At 40.8% G+C, this 13,554-nt stretch overlaps 1 protein-coding gene across 1 annotated transcript in view; it reads right to left on the bottom strand.

The window, feature by feature from the left end:
- LOC145401266 (fatty-acid amide hydrolase 2-like) overlaps window positions 1-13,554 on the bottom strand; it is a 28,674-nt gene that overhangs the window by 14,625 nt on the left and 495 nt on the right. Inside the window, exons 2-4 of the mRNA XM_080273596.1 lie at window positions 10,383-10,490; window positions 8,781-8,942; window positions 2,947-3,129 (exon numbers count right to left, since the gene is read on the bottom strand). Of these exons, the coding sequence (XP_080129722.1) occupies window positions 2,947-3,129; window positions 8,781-8,942; window positions 10,383-10,490 (453 nt within the window). The remainder of the gene's footprint in view (window positions 1-2,946; window positions 3,130-8,780; window positions 8,943-10,382; window positions 10,491-13,554) is intronic.

Below are 13,554 nucleotides of genomic sequence, written 5' to 3'. Positions count from 1 at the left end.
AAATGCCCTCGTAATGAATGAAAATAATTGAAAACCTTTACAGTGGTGGAGGAAAGGTTCTATGTAAAGGGGAAAATAATTGGAAAGTGATAAAACAATTTGGTATGTTGAAATACGAGTCATAGCGAGTGCGCTTACTAAGCTGATGTGCGCTAAACTTATGCTGCATGTCATCATAATGAATGAAAACATCTGAAAACACTTACAAACAGTTGTAATTGGTCAATTGTCATTGAAACACAAGTATACAAGTAGAAAAAATGATAGGTTGACTCATACCAGACACTTAGCATATAGCATGTTACGACTCGGACCAAACTCGCTATGCTCGCGCGATGGTACAATGCTTATTTTTCATATACATGTGTCTGAAATCCATTATATTGTTACTGTTATTGTTTATTAGTTCAAATTCAATAAATGTAGAGGTGTTGTGTGTTGTTTCTCCCATTATTCCTTACCATAGAAAACGTAAACGCATATCCAGCCCATTACAGAATACGATACCTGCGGGGGGAAACCGCACCTGTACAGACCACTTATAGACCGCAGGGACCACTTTCTTTATGATCTTCCTTTGTTTCTCGACCTAAGCGGAAGTTTTAGCAGAAAAAAAAAAATTCCAAAAAGGCTCGGGACTGGGGGATGTCATAGGTGCGGAAAGCCTCGGGACGTGACGGGTTAAGTACTTGTGTAGTGTGATGAGTAAGGATGGAAGATTAGAGGGTGAAGTGCTTGAAAGGGTACAGCAAGGAAAAAAGGTTGCTGGTTCCTTGGAAGCAGTGATAAAAAGGAGGGAAGTGAACATGGAAGTGAAAAAGTTACTACATGACGGTATTGTATACCAGCTTTAAAGTATGGAAGTGTAGCTTGGACGTTGTTGGAGGGACAGAAGTCAAGAGTGAGAGCAATGGAAATGAGTTATTTGAGAGGAGCATGTGGAGTCACACGGAGAGACAGACTGACAAATGAGGAAGTGAAGGTGCGTTGTGGTATGGATGTGGATGTGATAGGAAGCGTTAGAAGAAACACACTGAAGTGGTTTCGCCATGTGGAGAGGATGGGGAGTGAAAGATTGACGAGAAGAGTGTATGTGATTGAAGTAGAGGGAGGGGGAGAGGGAGGGTGAGGCCAAGGATGAGATGGAGGGATGAAGTGGAGAGGTATACAAGAGATGGGGGTGTTAGCTGGAAGCAGGACATTGAAATGGCGGGGGACAGTGCGACATGGAGGCGATTAGTTTGTGGCCACCCCTTACGGGATTCAGGGGTCTGGTAGTAGAGATACATTTTTTTTTTTTTTTACGCCACTCAACTCTGGCTGTTATGAACAATGTTGCTCTTCAGAATATTATTCGAGATTTGTATACTACTGCAATCGTTCTTGCTTCTTGCCCTCGTAAACCACTTTGCGTTTTAAATAATGATTTTACCATCAGTTATTGGGCGATTTGCTAGTATGATATAAACTTTACAAAGGTAGAAGCCATTAACATCATTCGGCTGTTCATCAGGAAATTTGGCAAAGCTGGGTTTTCACTGCGAAATTTCGTCATTAATCACATGTTTAACTAATTGAATTACGTATTACAGATAGGGGGATGAAAAGAGTAATCGCTGGTGAGGGGTGAACTATCTCAGCTACGATGCACGCGCATGACTGTGTTGCTTGCTAAAAATGAATAGGGGCTTTGCAGACCCCCCCCCACACACACACACTATATATATATATATATATATATATATTATCTGTTAACGTTGTTTCATGGAGGTAAATCCAGACAAGTGTACACTGACGGTTGTTGAACAGGTAGACATTAATAATAGGGCGTTTTCAAGCTGAAGAGGTAATCAGTATTCCTGTTACCTCCAGATTTTTTTTTACTTCATTTTTGAGAGACACATGTTAGATAGGAGCCTCCGAGTAATCTCTGTCCACCAAGTTCATATTTTTTCCCTCTTCATACTCTTAATTATAGCAGCCGTGGCTCAGACAGTAGAGCGCTCTGCTCAGACCGGAGAGTCGGAGGATCGAATCCACCCAAAGGTCCTTGGTAGAGATCAGGAAGGGTATCCGGTCATAAAATGCTGCACGCTCCATTCCAAAAGTCCTCTATTCAGGGGCAACGCCTTACCCCTTCAGGGATACCTGGCGTAAAACAATTTTTTAAATATTTTCGATTGTAGAGTTCCCCAGCGATTGTATGGCATTTGCAAGCTTATACGAATATCTTTAATGCACGAATCAGCAATTATGGTGATGTCTTTTGTAGATGGAGGCGTTTTTCAGTTTTATTTTCTACATTGAAACGATTTTCTCCAGCATTATAGGAGTACCTTAATAATGAAAGGATTAATGAATAACTGGAATCTCTGAGTCCTCCATCTCGGAAATCTCTGTTATGCTGAACAAAATCGGCCACCCATAGCAAGAAAAAAAGACCCTTATATAAAATAATATTCCTATTATCTCTATCTATCTATCTATATCTGTATCTATCTTTCTATCTATTAATCCGCCTGTCTACCTATCTCTTTATCTATATCTATCTATCTATTAATCTCTTTATTAAACTCTCTCTCTCTCTCTCTCTCTCTCTCTCTAAAATATATAGTTTAGTGACCACAGTAGAAACATTTTCTCCACATTATAAAGTAAATGGAGTACGGTTCCAGAGTATTAAAAATGGATAGTAGATATAGAGGCAGATATATGGACAAAAATAAGCAGATAGATAGACAGATATGGTATAGTAGCTTTATAGCACCTCTTCCTTAGCGTTTTATTTTGCGTATACACCTTAACACACTCTTGTCCGTTGTCTGCGGTACAGTATATCGTTATGTTATCGACATACTTAGCACCACTAGCATACAAGAGGATATTAAGCTGTAAGGGAGAGAATATATTGCAAAAGAACAGGTGCTGCGAGATCACGAAAGCCACCTGAAGTCCGAGAGGCAGCCCATCCTTGGAAAGTCCGAGGGGCACCGCAGTGACGGGCATCTCCGTGGCGTTGAAGATGCAGGTGTGGCCGATGTCGAGCATGTTGGGCGCGAACTCGTGGTGGAGGAAGGCCAGCTGTGGTAGTGTTGGCAGCAGCAGCACCCCAGTCTTTCCCAGGGTGCCCTGTTAAAACAAAATATATCGGCGTCATACCCCAGCAACAGCACCCCAATATCACCAAGCTTACCAGATTAGAAGTATTGTACTTCCATCGACACCGCGTCCCAGCAGAAGCGACCCAGTCTCATTTAGCCCATCCCCTCAGAACAACATTGTATAATCCATCACCATACCCCAGCAGCAGCACCTAAGCAACACCTAGCCTATCATATCTGAAGCACATATCCACACAGTACCCCGTCAGCAACAACCCTGTCTCACCCAGGCTACCCTGTCAGGACAGCCTATAATTTCAGCATATTAACAGTTTTATCCACTCTCACTGAGTCTGCCCTGGTAGAACCATATATTTCTACGCTATATTAATCTTACCCAGTCTATCCTGTCAGAATCATAGAACCAAAACCTATATTTCAGCGCCATATACCAGGTTCACTTTTATTACCCTCACCATTGAAAGAACCACATGTTTCCACACAATACCAACATCCTCCAGTTTATCCTTTCAGAACCACAACATATATTTCAGCATCATAAATGGCAGTTTTTGTTATGTGCACCACCACCGTGCACATTTCCTCTATACATTTCAATCATTCGTCAGTTCTTTGCACCCTCAGCATCGATGCTTCCCTTAGTTACAGATTCATTTATCATATTTGTTTATAATTTTTTGATCTTCCATGATATTGTCTTCCCTAAAACTCAGTCATATACAAAATTTTCTGAAGGGTATTCATGACCATAATCTCAGTATGACCATACCATCTCAACGCACATTCTCTACTTCCCAACTCCATATCTTTTATGAATTTATATTTTATTCTATCTACACACACACACACACACACACACACATCCTAAGCACTAAATAACAGTCCACTTCCTACTGTTCTCAGCTTTGATTTTTCATACGCTATGCCAAGGTCTCACATCGACATGTTCATGACAGCACTAATACACATATATTCTGCTTCCTCCTGCCAGTGTAGACTTCCGTTGAATACAAGGATTTTATTACACTTTATTTCTTTGGGTTACTCTGCTCTGAACTCCCTTTACTTAACCATGGAACGCAAACCCCAGGTGGAAATCACCTGGGAACATGAACATGACCTGAGCAACATGCGGTCTGTGGCTGAAGCAGGCCGGGTTTTTCCATACAGACAGTTTTGGATGATTTTAACCTTCCGTTTGCGACAGTGTATACCAGAAAGGTTGTGTGCCCTTGCCACTACCACCATGTCTGCACTGACTGCGTATCTCTCCAGGTAAGTGATAATGTGCTGGGAAGTTGTCAGCAATACTTATTTAGACTAGGAATAAATAAAAATCAAGTAATGTCAAACAAAATTAGGAGCATTTATTCTTTGGGAAAATCTTTCTATCTCTATCTATATACCTAGGCTGCTTCCCCCAAGAAAAGGGAGGTAGCCGAGACAGGACGACACACTCCCCATTTACTCATCCATTCAAACACGTTCATTCGCATCTTAGCCCCAAAGGGGAGAACGGACAGATCCTCACCGCACCACACTGCACAAGGGTCAGCTGCGCAATGCAATCAGTGACATCCGCAGCAGGGCCCGACAGCAGAACTGGTTTACCCCTGCCACATCATAACAGACCCATCCCCTTACCCGCACCTAACCTGACGAGCTGATCAGACCAAATGCGGGAGAATATCCCCTCAGGGTTGCGTCATCACTTATTCATTCACAATTTCTCTCCATTTATTTCTGTCACGCACAGCCACTCTTCCTTGCTCAACAGACATCCCTCTCGCATCCAACGCTCTCTTCACACTGTCCATCCATCCTATTCGTGGTCTTCCTCTCAGCCTTACACCTCTCACATCAGATCTAGTTATCTTTTTTACCAATCGCTCATTATCCATTCTCTCCATATGCCCAAACCATCGCAACACCCTCTGCTCAACTCTACCAGCCATCTCCTGAACAACTCCAGTTCTCCTTCGCACTTCATCATTTCGCACTCGATCCATACGCATCACTCCACACATACTCCTCAGACACCTCATCTCCATTACATTCAAACTTTTCCTGCTACACCCATACTCCATGTTTCAGCCCCATATAACGCAGTCGGTACCACAACACCCTCATACAGCCTTCTCTTTACATCCATTCTAAGCGAACGACATTTAAACACTTTTTTCATTCCTCCAAGCACCTTTCCTACTTCATTTATTCTAAACTTCACTTCTGCATCTATTCTTCCATCCACAGCAACATGTGACCCTAGATATTTAAAACACTCTACCTCCTCAAGCAACTCACCATTCAAAACTATATTCATCCCCCTACCATCTATCAACCTCGTACACTTCATCACTTTACTCTTATTCTCATTTACTTTCAATTTCCTCCTTTCACACACCCTTTGGGAAAAAAAAAACAAAATAGAAATTCATGGATTTATTGTTTCAATGAATAGGCAAAGCCTTAGTTATGATGAAATAGCGGTTTTTGTTCATGTACAGGGGTAAATAACTGTAAAAAAATATTTTTGCATATATGTCATTTTTGACTAAAAAAATATACTTTTTTTTTTTTGTCTGTCTCCAGCACGGTGCTGATTGAAGGCAGGGAGACACTGGGTATCCTTGCTGAGGCTCCTAGGCACCAAGTTTGTGTGCGAATGCTCAACTCTTCATGTCCAGTATTAGCCAATTTCTGGAATTTTTTGTTCAAGTCACTAGAATAATCAGGTATATTTAGCTACTTTTTTCAAGTCACCCCATTAAATTTCCAATTTCAGTGCAGTTTTTTTTGGGGAAATTAAAGTAGAAGAGGTCTACTTTCATTGAATGTTGTAAAATTTAATAAAAGTTTATTAGAAGTATTTTATATTACTTTCCTAAAAATGGGTATACTTCACCATGGGTTGGTAATGGTGTTCTGGAAACTAAGGGTTTCCATTCCAGGGTAAAGCACCTGAATTCTTCTATCTCACGCAGTCCTTCCTAATGGTGAACTTGTGAAGCTGCCTACCGCTAGGGGCCACCACCGTTAACAGCTTGTCCGCCTCGAGTACATGTTAAATTACCGGGATTTTTCTCTTTTGATGTCAGAACCTGTGTGGCAAAATACCATCATACACTACTGAAGCATTAAAAAAACTTCGTAACAATAATATAACAGGGGAGAATACATTACTCTCGTTGTTTTATTTCCCTGAAAACAATGCCCGAATTTTAAAAACCTGGCACATACATGTTTCTTTTCGTCGTTTTTAATGAAGCTGCTACAAAGCGGAGTTAATATTGCCTCTTGGAATGTTCGATATATACTGTAGTTTTAGCCAAGCACTTGTTTTGTTTGTGTCAGTCTCTCTTTTGGCAGAAATTTAATGATGATGTATTAAAATATTCTACATCAGCCATCCGAGCCCAGAGACAGTCCCCGTTCCAAGATTTGATACGACTTATTTGAAAGTTGTGATAGCGTGTTTTCCTAGCGGATACGTCATGATCAAATCTTGGAATGGGGACTGTCTCTGAGTTCGGATGGATGATGTAGAATAATTTATTACATCATCATTAAACTTCCGCCAAAAGAGAGACTGACACAAAGGAAGTGCTTGGCTAAAACGACAGTATATATTGAACATTTCAGGAGACCAGATTTAACTCAGCTCTAGAGCAACATCATTACAAACGACGATACGAAATATATAAGTGCCAGGCTTTCAAAATTCTGGCTTAATTTTGGGGGAAATAAAACAACGAGAGCAATGTAGCCTCCTCTGTCATATATCTGTTACGAAGCTTTTTCAATACTTCATTAGTGAATGATGGTATTTTGCCACACAAGTTCTCACAGCAACAGAGAAAAATCTCGGTATCTGAATAAGTGCTCAGGACAAAGAATCTGTTAACAGTGAGAGACATCTGTGGCAGATGATCTCCAGAGTCCCCCATTCTATCTATCTAGTGCCAGAGCCTTAATCCCGTAAGGGGTGGCCACAAACAAATCGCCTCCATGTCACCATGTCCCCCACCATTTCACTGCCCTGCTCCCATCTCACACCCCCCTCTCTCATATACCTCTCCACTCCATCCCTCCATCTCATCCTTGGCCTCCCCCTCCCTCTCCCCCCCTCCACCTCACTCACATACACTCTCCTCGTCAGTCTCTCACTGTCCATCCTCTCCACATGTCCAGAACCACCTGTGTGTTTCTCCTAACGCTTCCTATCACATCCACATCCACACCACAACTCTCCTTCACGTCCTCATTTGTCAGTCTGTCCCTCCATGTGACTCCACAGGCTCCTCTCAAATAATTAATTTTCACTGCTCTCGCTCTTGACTTGTGTCCCTCCAGCAAGGTTTAAGCTTCACTTCCGTACGTTAGGGTTGGTATCACAATTATGTCATGCAGTAACTTTTTCACTTCCATGCTCACTTCCCTGTTTCTTATCAGTGCTATCAAGGAACCAGCAACCTTTCTTTCTTACTGTACCCTTTCAAGCACTTCACCCTCTAAACTTCTATCCTTACTCATCACACTACCCAAGTACTTAAACACATTTACATTTTCCATTTCCTCCTCATCCAACCTCACTGTACATCCACTTACTTCATTTCTCTCGAAGACCAAAATTTTACTCTTCCCTACATTCACCTTTAGATCCCGTTTCTTACACACTCTCCCAAACTCATCCACCAAGCCTTGCAACTCCCCTTCATCTTCACTTAACAACACAGTATCATCTGCAAACAATAGTACAGGGTGTTTCCAAACATGCCCTCTCTCATTAGGGACGCTTCAACATCCACTGCCCTACCTTGCATCTCTTTTATAACCCATTCACTAGCATAAAAAACTGCGAGTCCCGTTCTCTCTTCCTGACAACGGTCATTCTCTTATCCTAACATACTTTCAGATTTTGTCGCCAAAAATCATTTGTCATAAGCTTAACCACTATACAAAGTTCCATTCATTATGAACGAGAAACACGCTTGTATATTTTAAAAGTAACATGCAGCCCACCTTATCATTTATCAATTTCACTATCATTTCAGGAGCTATAATTATGCGCACAGTAATACTGAATCTAACTTCCGTAATACACACACGTACATGAAAGCTCGTAATTGCATTTAACTAAGTGCTATCCAAACCAAACATACAATACATACAGTGCTACTTTCCATAATCTGTCCCCGCCCTAAATAGGAGTATTTAGGTGACACTACTGTAAAGTCCCGAGATATCGCTTGAGAGGCTGTGGCAAAGTACGGTACAAGGGCTGTTGTGTATATTGTATACGGTATATGACAGTTTTAGGTAAGACAGGAGCATGGAAGATCAATCCATAGTAAACAATTCCGATAAATAAATTTGCAACCAAGGGAAGCATCGACGTTGAGGCAGCAAAGAACTGGCGAATGCTTCTTATTTCTCTACTTGACATGCTGTCCTTATAATGCACTCTAATTTTTAAGGCTTCGGCTAAGGGAGGAAAAAACTTCGCATCAGCCTGCCTTCATGAATGAGAACTACCAGCCATTCCAAACCCGATAAAGGAACATCGCTCATACGTAATATCACTGAATATAGTTTAACTTCGTAAAAGGGAAAAACCTGAAACAAGCTAAACAGGTTCCTTAGTTCGTGCCGACTTACCATCAGGAACTCTTGCATTGGCTTCCAGTAGTGCGGCGAGTCTTGAGGGTCCTGATTCACTGCCAGGAGCTTTCGGATGGTGGCCATCATCAAGAGGGGTAAGGTGAAGCGTCTTCTCCCACACAACCACCGCAGCCCTTCTACCAGCAGACTCACTTCCCCCTGTCAAGTGGAAATACTATGTTATATAGAGCCTATTCTCCCAACTGGAATTACTTTTTCTTTTTTCTTTTTTTAAGTGGCGGTCTCTCTCTCTCTCTCTCTCTCTCTCTCTCTCTCTCTCTCGCTCGCTCGCTCGCTCGCTCGTTTTTTGCCGAATTAAAAGATCTGGTGGTGTGATGCCCAAATTTGTCCGAGTCATGTGCTATTCCTAGTTAGATTCATAAATAAGTATTTCAAGGTTTTTCGATTATGTAACACCACCCAGTGACATCCACTCGAAATTTTCACTTAATTATCCCTGGCTGTTTTATTCTAAACCAGGACCGCTGGCCTTTGTAGAGGATAATACGAGAGTACATGCCATCCTTACCGTTGTTTGACCTTTTTATTTCAAAAAATAGAGAAAAAGCCAAAATTAGCTTCATTTTCTCTATAACTAAGTGTAGGTTGTATTCTCAGCAAATTTGTTGGCTTATCAAAAGGGAAATTATTATATACTATATCTGTCTTCATTCTTACCGAACTGACTGAGCATGCTGATTATCATTTTAGAGGGGTTTATAGGCAAAGTAGTTATTAAATTCTTTCCTAATGATTTTTTCCACCATGTACCTGAAACTGCCATGTATGTGGTCTGAAAAGACACTAACTTGTGCTTGCTGTTATAAACGGCAATAGGATAATAACAAATTCCATTATGCATTGTGATATGTATTTATTTTTGATGGCCACCTAGTACCGGCCACTTAACTTTCAACTTTAATAATTATTTGGGATGTAAAGCAAAGGCAATCCCATCATGGTTTAGGGAGCCAGGACTGGGACAGACAAACGCACTTGCGATCAGTTCCCTGCCGTAATCCTGATTTTGATTAGCAGGAAGGACATGGAGGCTAGAATCTTCCTTCGTCTCTTGTTCTGACTTTACAAATATATCATATTTGCGAGACGAAAGTTATTGCAGGCTATAACTGTTTTCTGCAGGACGATCAAGGAAAAGAGTCCAAGATCTTCCCTTGTCTAGTTCTTCCTGTAAAAACATAATCTCAGTTACGACAGGGGATCGATCGCAAATATTTTTGCGAATCCCACTCAAGGCTAGGATACCGTAAATAGAACATTTTGAGGGTATACTGTTTTCAGTTTAGCTTGGGCTAAAATTAGTTTCTCCATTTTGAATGCTGAGGTATAACACATTAATATTAGAGAATGCATGTAGTTTGGTTTATGCTTTTTTTTAAACGCATTTAATTTGTTTTTCCTTCCTTTGTTCATCAAGAAAAGGTCACGAAGACGTGGTATGGGAAGGATACAGAGCCGGAACCCAGCTTTATACTGCCACTGAATTACATATAACCTGTGTAATGGCGAAAATCTCTCAAGTGAACGGTATTTGTAGGATACGAGGGCTGAATATTATGAAGTGTCTGATGTCCTTACCTTTCTGTTGGTCATGTTAACGGTCAAGGGGGGTTGGCCTCTGTAGTCATCTCTCATCTTGTTATTCCACATGAGGAAGGCAATGCTCATGTCACGCGGCCACTCCAGCTGCCACCACACCCACATGCAACAAATCAGGTGCCAAGTATACAAGAGATCCTAACCAGTTATAACTAGAGACAAGCACCCATGGGAAGTAGGTAATATGAATAATTTCGATTTTTTTTATATTATAAAGTATCCTAGCCAATTTTTACGCTAACAACAATTTTAAGAGAAGCAAATTTCCGTAGCACTTTTAAGATAGCTATCATTCATAATTCTATTTTATAATACTTGATAGGGTACAACAAGGAAGAAAGGTTCCTGGTTCTTTGAATGCAATGATAAGAAACAAGGAAGTGAGCATGGAAGTGAAAAACTTACTGCATGACAGTATTGTGATACCAACTCTAACATATGGAAGTGAAGCTTGGACCTTGCTGGAGGGACACGAGTCAAGAGTGAGGGCAATGAAAACGAGTTATTTGAAAGGAACATGTGGAGGCACATGGAGAGACTGACAAATGCGGAAGTGAAGAAGCGTTGTGGTGTGGATGTGAATATGATAGGAAGCGTTAGGAGGAACACACTGAGGTGGTCTGGCCATGTGGAGAGGATGGAGAGCAAGAGACTGACTATAGTAGCCGCAGCGAGAAATGAACGCTGTGGTGGGGCAGCCGGTCATCCGGGGATTCCCCCACTGTAGCCATATCTACATGTCACCGACCATAGAGGTAGGATGTCACCGACCATCGGCCACCGCTGCAGCCCCGCTCCATGATCCTTACCCTGTGTCTCTGGCTTTCTCTTTCTCTCTCAGTTTCTATATAAACTGCTGTATTTCCGAAACTAATTATGAAATTATTATGACTTTTGTTCCACACCACCACTGAGGTAAAAATCAAGGAGAGTTTTCTGTATAAAGGTTTCCCCCCCCTTGTCTGAGGGCAGGTCAGTTCTGGCGAGTGTATAATTATAGGTCAGGCGGAGGTATCAGCAAGGCCGCACTCCCCCGCTCACATGCCACATTTAGGAGGGGGGGGAAACCTTTATACAGAAAACTCTCCTTGATTTTTACCTCAAAGGTGGTGTGGAACAAAAGTCATAATAATTTCATAATTAGTTTCGGAAATACACCAGTTTATATAAAAACCGAGAGAGAAAGAGAAAGCCAGAGACACAGGGTAAGGATCATGGAGCGGGGCTGCAGTGGTGGCCGATGGTCGGTGACATGTAGATATGGCTACAGTGGGGGAATCCCCGGATGACCGGCTGCCCCACCACAGCGTTCATTTCTTGCTGCGGCTACTATAGAGAATGTATTTGAGTGACGTGGAGGGGGGGAGAGGGAGGAGGAGACCAAGGATGAGATGGAGAGGAGTGGAGATGCGAGAGGGGCAATAGATAGACATATAGATAGTTTTTTTTTTTTTTTTTTTTACTCTGGTTTGAAGTATTTGGTTGTGATATGAATAATGGCAAAAGTATAAACCAGAAAACAGTCACAAATGGCATATCTCCATCATCACCAATAAAATAAATGATTTACTGCAATAAATCCTCTTTCCTACCAGACCAATACTTTTACTTCTTTCTATAGTCAGTTAATTTTACAGTCTTAGTCTGACCCGTTACACAATCTCAGATAGCGTATAGCCTACCTCCGCCAGCGCAAAGGAAATTTATGGGCTTAAGTAACACAGAAATGTTCAGTAAGGTGTTATAAACAAAAGAAGTCGCTTAGCGAAGGATTATTATCTTTGTTCACCACCCCGGGAAAAGCTGTTACAGAGCTTCTTTAATCGGTGAGGATAAATATGTTCCCATTAACTCATCCGATACTCGTAACCTTTACTAAATTGATTAAAGTACTTTGGGAGCAGACAAAATAAAGTATACCTTTTTAACTTGGTCTATGTATTTGGCCTTCTGTAGCTTATTTCGCGTAGGTCAATGGCAGAAAAAGACAATACTACGGCCCTCCATTCTTTCCACAACGCTTTTTGACAAGCAACATAGTCTTGTGCTAATTTGTTGTTATATTTCAGCGTTCAAGATTGAGAGATGGCAATTATACGTCACGTTAGAGTAAAAAGTTGCTGGATAAAAAAAGCGGACTATATATATATATATATATATATATATATATATATATATATATATTGACCTTTCATCTTTTCTTCTTCGTTTTTTTATCTATTTATATACTTTTTTTTTATGCATTACTTAAAACCTGAATGGGTGAAAAGCATCTTTAACTCTGTAATTACGCCTCCATAATAACTACCAAGTAGAATAGCTTTTGTTTCAATCTTCTGTCTTTCTATCTATCTGTCTGTTTGTTTGCCTGCAACGATGTGGAAGGGCCACTGAATGAAACTGTACCAAATCTCGAATAATGATTACATGCTATCATAGGAACTAACGATACTTTTTTGGTTCGGGAAGGGAGATGGTCACTGGTCAAGACCAAGAAAACCATGAATATCAGCAAACAGTGAACCGATATAGAGACATGGTGTCCAAGGACAGTGTAACCCACTGAAAGCATTTTTATTTCAATCCAAATTGTTAATGTGTGACCTTTAAATTTTGCCAAGAGTTTAGACACAATACTGACTCTTCCTTTTTGAACTTTCTCAAATACTTATGTCTGTGAATATAATGAATGGAGTAAGATGAAGAGGGTATAATGCTGCCTTGTCAATGGTATGCCCTCACTGAGTGCTCTAATTTCAATTCAAACTGATAAATGCATTTTGAATAATTAAATCAAATACTTCTCTTGAGTTCTGAAAGACTTTTCTTTCAGATAATCCCTTGGACCTGTGGAGTTTTCTTCGTAAACCAACTCTATAATTAATACATTTTAAGATGGGTTACAGCTGATGCATAAATACATACTTAATACTCAAAAAGTACACACAATGTTCTTGGTGTCATATTTGTTGTAGAAATATTAGCTGTTAATGCGCAAGCAATTTTATTAGGGAAGAAAGATATGCCTTGAATCACTCTGCCTCTATTCCATAACTGAGTAGTTTCCAAACGTCGATTCCATGTAGTGCAACCATTAGGTTACTCTTAAGTTAACTGGTTTGTCGTAATTCAGGAAATCGTTTATTACGTT

Source organism: Coenobita brevimanus, chromosome 55 (assembly GCF_032717465.1).
Source record: "Coenobita brevimanus isolate Jiangsu-jjx chromosome 55, ASM3271746v2, whole genome shotgun sequence".
NCBI lineage: Eukaryota > Metazoa > Arthropoda > Malacostraca > Decapoda > Coenobitidae > Coenobita > Coenobita brevimanus.
Note: the sequence above shows the minus strand (reverse complement) of the source record. Positions and strands in the feature narration are given on the sequence as shown.